The sequence below is a fragment of the Phoenix dactylifera genome, chromosome 1 (assembly GCF_051530095.1).
Source record: "Phoenix dactylifera cultivar Ajwa chromosome 1, Ajwa_hap1_PhDact_Kaust_v1.1, whole genome shotgun sequence".
NCBI lineage: Eukaryota > Viridiplantae > Streptophyta > Magnoliopsida > Arecales > Arecaceae > Phoenix > Phoenix dactylifera.
Window position 1 is genome coordinate 6,893,190 of NC_143190.1, and position 11,324 is coordinate 6,904,513.

At 36.6% G+C, this 11,324-nt stretch overlaps 1 protein-coding gene across 6 annotated transcripts; it reads right to left on the minus strand.

The window, feature by feature from the left end:
* Positions 1–3,374: 3,374 nt before the first annotated feature.
* Positions 3,375–11,083, minus strand: LOC113462860 (uncharacterized). Of its 6 annotated transcripts, none has more exons than XR_015976860.2 (4): positions 10,822–11,077; positions 10,623–10,741; positions 10,316–10,388; positions 3,375–3,586 (listed from the first exon to the last, which is right to left on the minus strand). XR_015976860.2 is itself a non-coding variant. In XM_088719351.2 (4 exons), exons 1-4 carry the CDS (start codon positions 10,974–10,976, stop codon positions 3,512–3,514), a joined length of 465 nt encoding a protein of 154 aa, XP_088575477.1. In that variant the 5' UTR covers positions 10,977–11,083; the 3' UTR covers positions 3,375–3,511. The 6 variants fall into 6 exon arrangements, 4 of the variants coding, with proteins under 4 accessions (XP_088575477.1, XP_026661244.2, XP_088575482.1 ...); XM_088719351.2 differs by lacking the exon at positions 10,316–10,388 and adding an exon at positions 7,681–7,796 and having other exon boundaries at positions 10,822–11,083; XR_015976859.2 differs by having other exon boundaries at positions 3,541–3,586; positions 10,577–10,741; positions 10,822–11,079.
* Between the last annotated feature and the right edge of the window lie 241 nt (positions 11,084–11,324).

Consider the following 11,324-nt stretch of genomic DNA (forward strand, 5'->3'; position numbering starts at 1 on the left):
CCTCCCAGTAAATACCCTCAAGCACCTTTTTACACCCTTGGGTTGCCACTCTGCCTTTCTCAGCACTTCCGTTGTTTTTTAAGAGTCCGACTTAAACATCAAAGGATCCTCTATAGGATACTCTCTAGCAAGCGGACTTTCTGTCTTTATTGTTTCAGATCGAATCCAACATCGGATTGAGGGTCCGAACACGATCTCCTCCATCCAGCATCACCTTAGGAGCGACCGGCAACGGAGCCATCACCATCCGAGCACAACAGCCACCAAATTATCATCTTGGATACACATCACAATCTTCATCCAATCTCCACAATCTGAGCAACAGAGCATCTAAACAGCTGACTGTCCAAGTACTTCAATAGCTCAACTAGCTCGGCATCTTAGTCGGATCGATTTCCAACAGTAATAGATCCAAATTGAAGCATTTGGCATATTTGATGAGGGCTGCAAGATGCATGCTGGTAATATTATTTATAGTTGGAAGGGTTTTGGAGGGTAAAAGCTTACTTAGAGATGCGTTAGCAACGGAGGCAAAAATATACATATTATTCTGATAAACAATAGTAACACTAGCATTGCCTGGCCTCGAATCGGAGATCTTCAGTGTGTTCCGCACCATCTTATTGAAATTACCGAAATGCCCTCAGAATTGGTACCCAACTTGCACTTATAATCTTGGATCTTTTTCGTATCACAGATACGATACCACGTACGCTCGCGAGATGGTAACGGCATCATGTATCACTAACCATGCTCTCATCCGCTTGCAATTGCGTTCTTCTACAACAATGTGACATTCAACTGGGTTGATGATTGGCCTGTAGAGTGTATGCTAAAGAAGAAGTTCGAGAAGCATTTTAGAGAATTTTTCACAAATTTTCGCACTAAAGGACCCCAATTGTAACATTTGAAGTGTTTGACAAAAATTGCAAGATACATTCTTGTAATCTTCTAGTTGGAAGGATTTTCGAGGCAAAAGGCTTGTTTAGAGATGTGTAACAATGGATATACATACATACATACATATTTATGTATGTGTGCATATATATATATATATATATATATATATATATATATATATATATATATATATATATATATATATATATATATATATATATATATATATATATATATATATTTATATTTATATATATATATACAGCTATAGAAGAGATAGTAAACAGCCACCCGTGCAGTCCGAGTTCGAAACACGCGGGCGTCGATTAAATATGGAGATCAAATGCTCCCCGCTGGGACACGTGGAATGGGAGGGCTTATTGGTCCACTGATAGCCTTGGTAGTGCCAGGTGTGACGTACTCCACGGAGGGGTCGTGTCGGAGCTCAGAGGGGTAACCGAGCCGGGCCCACGGATGGGAAGGGTATGAGTAAAACTGGCCTCTCGGTGCCATATAAAAAGATCCGAGAGGGCCTAAAGGTATTTTAATTTAGTTCTACACTTCCAATACAACAAGCTTCTGATTCTTTATCGACTGGGACCTTTTCTTTGTTGTTTTTATTTACTCTTGATTCATTATATGAAAGAATTGTCATGTAACAAAGCTTAGGAAGATTTACATCAAAGGAGGTTGCGACTATATTTTAGTATGCCGAAGAAATGGTCATTTTACAGCATATTTGCGCCATATATTTTTCTCTTCATCTTTCATTTTACATTTGGGCTCCACTAAATTGGTTGGAAGATTTTTTCCCTCTCCAAACAAGTACAAAAGAGAGAGGCCTCGAATCTTCTCTTGCTTTGTTGATAATATGATGTCTTAATCCACCTAACTCTGAGTTATTATGTCAGAAACTAATGACAGTACTTTATGCATACAAAAAATGCTATGCAGCTCCTATAAAATTTACATGGACAATCCTCTTACTAGGTGAGAGAGGAATTGATGCAATTCAACCATTTTTTACCATATGTCATGGCTCATTAAATGCGGAGTTACTAGGTCGCCAGTTGTGGGCCTATGAATTTTTGTATGCCCTTCCACAAAACCACAGACTACAGTAGAGGTGGCAATGGGTCAAGTCAGGGTTTGGATCGGATCAATCAAAGCGGATTTAATTAAGAAAAACATCTAACCCAGACCTGACCCATCCTATTTATTTTACATAAATCCAAATCCATTCTATTTATTTATTTTTTGAATTTTTATATTCAATAAAAAATTTAGTTGGACCAGTACAGTCTCTATAAGAATTATTAACTATACATTAGATTCTTGGTTATGTACACTTCAGATTTATTTTTATCAACAAGAACTGTAATTAGAACAATGGAGAGTTCCATATTTTTGTTTTATTAAAAAAAAAATCAAAAGAGAATAGCAACGATTATAGTGCGAAAGTGCTACATACACAATGCTTGCAAAAATTAACCCATTATACTTCTCAATGATATGGTATGAATATTAGCAGAATACTGCGAGAGATCCTCAAACCCCATTGAGATTCATAGCAGTTGATTCATTCCTTATGATTCTACACTACGCTACCAAACGTTCTTGTTACATACCACAAATTGTTTTAGATCAATAAAACATATCAAAACATGAAGCATAATGATTCCAAATGCACTATGTTGTATTTCAGAAGAAACGACATATTGATAGCATGGATAAACTCTGAAAAGCATTATGTACTAACTTGAAAAACTTGCTGCTAGCCCGTTGTCTTTACCTTGGCAATCTACGTAGACCACAGCTTGAAAGTCTCTCGCCCACACATCGACCACCCATCTTTTCACATAAATGAATGCAAGTTGATTTCCCCTTGGGTAATCAATGATCCAAGCATAAAGCTACTTATCAAAAATTCTTTTGGTTTAGCCATCGGATTCGATTATTAAGGAGGTCTAATAACAAGCTCTGTGCCTGCGTACCCCTTTCCATCAATAAACAATCAACACGGCTTACCAGCTGCAATGCACCAACCAATGCATACTGCATTCTCTGCAAATCTAAGGTAAATAGAAACCAAGTCCAGACCCTGAGGCATAACATTTAGAATGTTTTGTTCATCCCAAAAACATTTAGAGTTCTTTTCACCAAAGAAGTAGATGCTTACAGAAGTGAAAGTGCAAATTTGAAATTGTCAGGAGGAAAATAAGCAGACTATGGAATGAACAGAGAAGCTCGTTTCCACGATAACCGCTGTTTCCTAGTCTCTAATCTTATACTACAAGATTTGGCAAACCTAAAGTTGTTCTCCAAAATGAAATTTAATAAATAAATGACACAAAGTAACCTAATTATATAGGAACCTAATTTAGTCTCTGGACCTCAAAATTTCCCTTAACATTGCATTTTAAGGACTGAACTAAACAACCAAACATGCAAGCCACCAATTTCAGAGTTCCACATGAAACAAAAGCAGACAGCATCTAAGACATGAATTGGGAATCCAAGAGTTGGGAAGAATTCAAACTTTATAAAAAACAAGCAGAATCATTTGTATGTTTGTTCTAGTCCTGCAGCTAACGATATTAGCTCAAAGGTTTCAAAGACACCCCATATGACAACTGCTCCAAATGCTCTTGACAAGCTTGTCATCAATCCTACTGCCTTCAAGTACCTGCACGTGGGGAACGTAGCTTTCAGCAAGTAATTTAAATCATGACTTAGTCAAAATGATTTAAATCAAGCACAGACAAACATATTAGTTGTGATTTAATGTGATCTCAAAAAATCATGATGAAGACTTCCACTGTGCGGACAAGCTCCTGTAATAAATAATTTATGCTGATGCTGCTAAACCTTATAGCACAAACATGACTTACTCTAATGCTTTCAGGCATGTTTGACATCTAACTGCTCTTATATCATACAAATAAAATTTTTTAAAAAAATGAGCAGTACGTAGCATGTATAGGGATTTGACCTGGGTAAAAAATTACTCTCAATGATCTTTGGCTTACATATATGCAACACTGTAATTAGATTCAATGTAAAAATTACTCTTTATCTCAATGATCTCTGACCTACATATATGAAACACAATATCATTATGATTCAATGCAACTACAAATTAACTACCATGTATAGAACAATTGGTACAATTCTATATTTGCATTTAAACATTTTTTTATTGCTTTTAAGAGGTCATAAGAGTAATATCTTTCAACAATCATATAATTAAGATCATAAATTCAAGCCACAATAACAGGTGTAGGTTGACTCCCCATGTACCAAATATCCAAGGAGTGAGAAAGGATACAGCACAATCAAGTGCCTTAACTGCAGCCACAGCACTTACATGGAACCAAAGACCAAATACCAAGAGAATAGAACAAGACATAGCACATATATGTTGCTTAATGGATTTCCACAAAAATGTCTTGGGCAGAATTGATACTCCATAGTGATGGGACTATCTTCAATTTGATTTCCATGGTCACAAATATCGATGAAGATTAACTATACCATCTAGTTCAACTTATGCACTTATAAGATGACATGCTGATATTTATACCTCCTAGTTTCTTGTTTCTACAATCCTGTTGCTGGAGGTAGGAAAAATGTTTTATGTCATAGAGAATGTTCACTGCTTACGAGACAATAAAATCTATCGAACAGAACTTAAACATGCAAGTCAATTGCTATGTCAAGTGCAAATACAATTCTGCAACTCCGCTCAAAGCTGGGTAACTTAAATCTCAGATTGCATATTAGATCACTATTCCTTAAATCTCAGATTGCATATTAGATCACTATTTCAAACAGGAAAGCAGCTTATGGACTCTGACAAGGGTAAAGCATAAGACATTGAAATGATCATTAGATCAAAGAGGTAATGATATATCATCAAGTGCTAGCATGATAGAGAAACAAAGATGCTTACAAAGTTGAATAAAGATACTTTATGAATGCTTTCTGAATCACATTTACCCCATTCTTTCTATCCAACACCAAAATTCAACTAATCTCCAATGCCCCTTTTCACACTTGCATCAATCAGGTTTGTCTTTTCATCTATGCTGCCCCTTCAATCTAAATCCAAAGTCTCCTAAACATGATCATCTTTATCCTAAAATTCACATGGCAAAAACAGTCGCCCATCACTCTATCCTCTACTGGTGCTACTTATAAACCTCATCTAATAAGCTTGTGCAAGATTCGTTTCTCTTTATATCCATCCTTGTACTACACATTAATCTCAACATCTTTATGGCCTAGCACTTTGATTCTTGTTGAAGACCATTCATATCCATAACTTAAAAAGTTTCCTTTGCCTCAATGATTATAAAGATCATAAGGGCCATTCAATTACCATTTCAGCGTCATCCATATATTGCCTTCATACTAAAATAGAAATTCTTGTCTATATCCACATCTTTCTGCTTTATTTTAGGAATCATTTGCCCTCTCTCAAGCTTATGTGTATCTTGACTTTGAAAACTTTACCACAGATCATAATTTTTCCAGACATCTAAGCATCTATTCCTACAAAACTACTCTAATAAATAAAAGATTAAAATTTGCCAAATAATACCGCATCTTTTTGATTAACATGCACCTTGGGACCTCCTATGTTATCAAAGAGTTAACATCATTATTAACCTAGCTAAGATAAGCAGTTAAAGCTTAACCCTTTCTTAAGACCTCTTCATGCTGGAAGCTTCCTAACCGCTCCATATGTAGTGCATAGAGTTGCTCCTCATGTCCTTCACACTACCAACACATATACTCTATACTTTTCCCTTCCACTTAACCTCCAAATACACTGTCTTATTATCACAATATGCCAAGCTATCAATAAAACCATATCCAGGTACATTGCTACAATAATCCACCAACTACCTGAGTAGGAGATTTGCCCCAAGAGTGACCTTCCAATTACGCATCAGGACTAGGTTTTGAATACTCCAGTTTAGCATTTGTTTGACTAATCCATCAAAATAGCTTTGTTTAGTCTTTGTTTGACTAATCTCCCAGATAGATTTAAAATATCATATAAATAGCTAACTATCAGAACACAGTCTAAAATTCTTGTTCCCCTTTGCTCTTAATATATTGTGCTTTTAACTTCATCTTACATTCTTCTGTCTGTCAAAACCCAAAGAATATGATTCACTAACCAAATCGACTATGCTTCACTATGTCCATCCATTATGCACTTTTCATCTACTTTTGGAACCTTAACTCACTTCGGACTTGAAAGTCTCGATCTAATAGCTTGCTTGCACAAGCCTGATCTGCTATTATCATCCATATGCAAAAATATCTTTAACTAAAAGCTCATTACCAAACCTGAATTAAAAAAATAGTATCTTTTCTATTTATAAATATTCTCAAAGTTCCCCAAAGGACTTCGTCACCTACAACCTTTAAGCATCTTTAGAGGCCCATTTCTATTTTTATTTCTAACCCTAATCTTCAATAACTTATAGACGCATTTTACCCAATCTCAGGCTTGACTTGTTGCAAATATCATTAACCTTTCCCTTATGAAACTCCTATAAACAATAACCCTAATCTTCTATCACTTCTCAGCCAGAACCATAACTCTAAATCTTCATTTCCCCAAATGTAACAACTACTTTCGTAGTTCCTTTCTGATATGATCAAATAAGGAAAAAAATGATCTTTTCTTTATTTTTGTACTTTTTCTTTCATTATAAATGTCAGAAAGAGAATTCTGGTGGAGAAAAGAATGGTTTGTGATGCTGAAATGTACCCCTAACCAAGGTTTGCCGTCTCAGTATTGGACTCCGTATCGATGCCACACAAGCATAGTGTCGATACGATACGGTACAAAATTTTTTTTGGCATACTGAGTGTCGGTACAATACGGTATGAAATTTTTTGACCTACCGAATGTCGGTATATCACCCATACCAGATACCGATATCGAACCTGTATGGTACGTTCCGTACCATCCGATTCGGGCTAGTACAGCGTACCTTGCCCCTGACACAAGATCAAATCCAAAATGATCTCTGTTTCATATTACTATCTCAACATAAGATCTCACGTTATGAAAAAAATGATAATAATGGTTTGCTCATATCGAACTCGAAGTGTCATGCTGTTATTACTTATTATTCATATTCAATATGGTAACACCTAGTCTTCAGACACTTCAACACGGGCATTAGCGTGACACTTCAAAACGGCTTTCTGCAAGAAAAGATTCTTTGATATTTTAAGGATCAGATCCTTTAGACGCCCGCACCGGCCAGACAAACCGAGTCCATGTAACACAAATAAGTATAAATAAAAATGAAACTGACACCAAAGCATAGAAAACTCAAAGAGAATTGTGATGGTGCGAGTATAGCTACCAAATTCATGTGTAAGGTTTCATGGTTGACATTTGATAGAAATTTATCACATGATATGCAGTTATGACACTGTTATTACATTCAGAAACTAAATAAACGAAGGAAATGTGAGCCTAAAACTACAATTATTAGTGTCACCTTCAATTGAAATACATTTCAAGGCTTAACAATCTCAAAACAAGAAGATCACCCTAAACCCCAAAATTTAGTTATAAACCAGCAATAGTCCCATAAAGTTACAAAGTATAATACCTTTCAAGTTTCTTAGAAATGCAAAGTTTTCAATAATGCAAAAGACATCATAGAATACACAAAAAGGCGAGAAAGGGACAACAAAAATGCACTTTTTAAGGGGAAGTGCAGACTACTGTACAATCATTTCTACCTCCATACTACTCATTATAAATGGAAAGATGCTGGAAGTCGAAGAGCCTACTAATAACCCTTCATCCAGAACACATGCCGATTGCCCATAACAAACTTGGAGCCTCAGTAACCCCTCTGCATCTCAAATGATTTTAGAGAAACCATGTTCAAACCCCAAGCTACCAAGAAAGAACAAAAAATACATCAGCAAGAAATCACAAAGATGCACTCATTCCACCAAATTAGCAACATTTCTTTCAATTAGCCAACTCTCCTCCATAATGTTAAATATTCTTTTCTTGAGGTGCCAAAGAGTGAAAAGCTACCAGTTAACTATACAGATTAACTATTTGCCTAACAGATTTTATGTCACAAATCTTTGTTTTGATTTGACAAAATTTATTACTAAATGAACAAATAATTTGCATATGACTGAAGCATAGAAACACATGTTAGCTGTAAATGAACTATCTGGCATTGGCATTCTAAAACCTTGCCACTTTCCTTGACAGTCCCTCCTTAAAAGTTCATTTCGTATGCCTATTGCATGTCTAGATCCTGCTCCACTTTATATCCACGAGTGGGCAACACATAAACTTCAAATATTCTCAAATCCAGATTTATTAGATAACAGGATCAATAGTATCAAAACAGCCACAATGCACATATTTTCCTGAACCCTCTACCACAAAAGACACCCAACATTATCCATTAGGCACCATTTCGTTTTTAGATGCCCTGTTCTCTCTCCATGATCAGAACAATAATAGATTAAACAATAGCAACAACAACAGAACAAGGCATCCTAGGCATCAACATTGATTACAATTCCAGTCAAACTTGCACCAGACACTGCATTAAAGTTCCAAAAAAAGTGTAGAATCTCATTGCCCATAATTTTCCATCTTTTTTTTTTGAAAAAAAAAAGCATATAGCAATATCAGTCTAACCAATTAGCACCATAGCCGTAAGAAAACATAAAGCAACATCTTGAAACACTGCTACTTGGTTCTTCATAATAAGTACTACATGATAATGAAACAAGGCAATTGGCTCATTCAAGTTAAGTTGCACATCAGCTTTAGAAAAAGGAACCTGACAGAATAGGAACCAAGGGTGTTTCTTTTATTTAATGATATGGATGTTTCTTCTGCCTTCCCGCAAAAAGTCATGGAAATCAGCCAAATGTTTGTTGAAATTGACGGTCCTCACCATTAAATGTCAAATTATTAAAGTTCAAACCAACAATAGCCATACAATATCGACTTCATCAAATGAATAAACAGGCTCTTCAATGTTTTGCTAAAACTCATGACGAAATGCTATGTAGAGTTTCATATTTTCAAAGCATAAAACTCAGATTGGGGAATGTAACAAAAGGTCCAGGTGGGAGCATGGATAAGGGAAAGATCAATTTGAATGCAAGAAAGCTCACCACTCCACATTCATATCTGAAGAAAAAGATAAAAAATAACATTTCTGAAACATAATTTTTTGAAGATCTGAAAAACAGAAGCATATGTTCTATTACAGCATCTTCCACAAGGCAGCTCAGGAAAATAAAGGAAAAGAAAAAAGAAAATATTCATGTGCTACATTATTACTCTACTGCATTAATATCCAAGTCCTTTACATCATGCTCCGAATTGCACATTTTTCAATTGGCAAGAACCAAAGATATGCACAGAAACCTCTTAACCAAATCAAAAAATCCATTCTAAACTAGCATGAGCTACCAATTTAGTACAATATCAAAAGCAAGATACAATATCAATAACATCATCTCTACCAAAGAGTTCCATTTTATTCATTTGTTCAATTTTCTTTCCCCCGTCCCACTCTTTTTTTTATACCTAATATATTTGTTTAACTTTGGCATAAAAATTAGGAAAGGGAAAACCTACAGTGGTTGAAACATCACCATCCCCCTGTTTTCACTGAATCTTGTCCTCTCTCTCGCATCACCCCTCTTTCCCATTCCTCCCTATCAAATCTCAATCCCAATTAACTCAAATCAACCAAAAATCAATTCAAGTGAAACAAAAAAATTGAAAAAAGAGTAGACTGGTCATAACTTTCTAATATACGCCATCCCAGAAACATATAACAAGGATCAATAAAGGATAGCAGTAAAGAATGTCTCTGCAAATCCCATTACATACTATCTAACATCCCATTGTCAGTCAATAAACAATACCTCAAATGGTCTCCCAAGTACTTCAGTTGCTTAGTTCATCCTAATAGTCATTTAAAATATTGCAAAGAAAGGGAAAATATCAAAGTCAAGTACCGACTGCAAGTTAATACAAGAATGAGAAAAAGATGAGAATGGATCCATAAGTACATGTAAAAATATGCTGATTTATCTGTGAACCAACTGCATCGAATTCAAAGCCCAAAATGTAAAATAAAGCATATATATAATACTTTAAAAATGTCAAAAACTTAAAAGCTGCATTAAGATCAATACTGAATTACTGATAACGTAAAAGATAGAAACAAGATATATCAGTCGCATGTAACCCACAGAACAGGACTGTGTTTTCTTTTTCTTTGTTCCCTTCAAATTATTCAAATTTCCAGGTTTTCTCCCTGAATTTAAACTTTCCTAGCCATTTACTGCAGGAAGAGCAATTAAGAAAGAGGAAACCTACATCAAGTTAGAAGTCAAAGCTTCCCACCGAATGCCAGCCTGTCTCTTGCATCAACCATCTTTTCCATTTTTCCCTATCAAATCTCAATCCCGAAAACAATAAACATAGGAAACTACAAAACCCTAATCATATAATTCAAGATCCCCTCATATCAGACTTATAGATTCAAAACAACATAAAAAATATAGCATTTTTTTTGTTCCTTTCTATCGTGCGATTCACATCCCAGAAAAGCAAGACTAGACTAATAACAAGACTCACAAAGAAGGACATAACTAGCGATCTTGACAAGTGCGACGAAAGGTACCCTGAGAGAGCTCACAGCACGCTCTCGCGCTGACGGAAAGATGCGAGGTGAGGCAAGGCACGGCGACCACGCTGTGGAGCGGGAGGAGAGACTGGGCGCACGCCAGCTCTCCCAAAGTCCTACCGGAGAAAACCACTTCAGCAATCGAAAATTATAGGAAAGAAAGAGAAAACAGACAGATTTAGAACTGGGGTTTCACCTGGGAGGGGCGCAGGAGAGACGGCGGCGCTGGACGCGAGGGCCGGCGAGCGGCGGAGGGCGGAGGCGGGGGGCCGCCGCCGGCGATCGGAGGGTGGACGAGGACGAACGCGCGGTGGCGAGCAGCGATCTGGAGATCGACCCGCGCCAAGCCATTTCGGGTGGAGAGAGAGAGAGAGACGAAGTCTCCGTCGACGATGGCTCCAAGGGTTTAGGGTTTAGGGTTCAGGGGAGGACGCGGTGGCCGTAAAAAGCGTGACACCGTATGAAACGTGCCAAAAATTGACTGAGAAACATACGCCGTTGATTTCGTAGGCCATCCGTCACATGTTTGATCGTAAAAATTTGGACTTTGAGCTATGGCTGATCTGAGCAATGGGTCCGGTTGGACTGGGTTCAGGTTTGATCTAATTTAGTTGAGATTAAAAATTCTTCTTCACCTATATCCTATCCATTTATAATCAAATTAAAAAAAAAGTGTCAAATATATTTTATAATCATTAC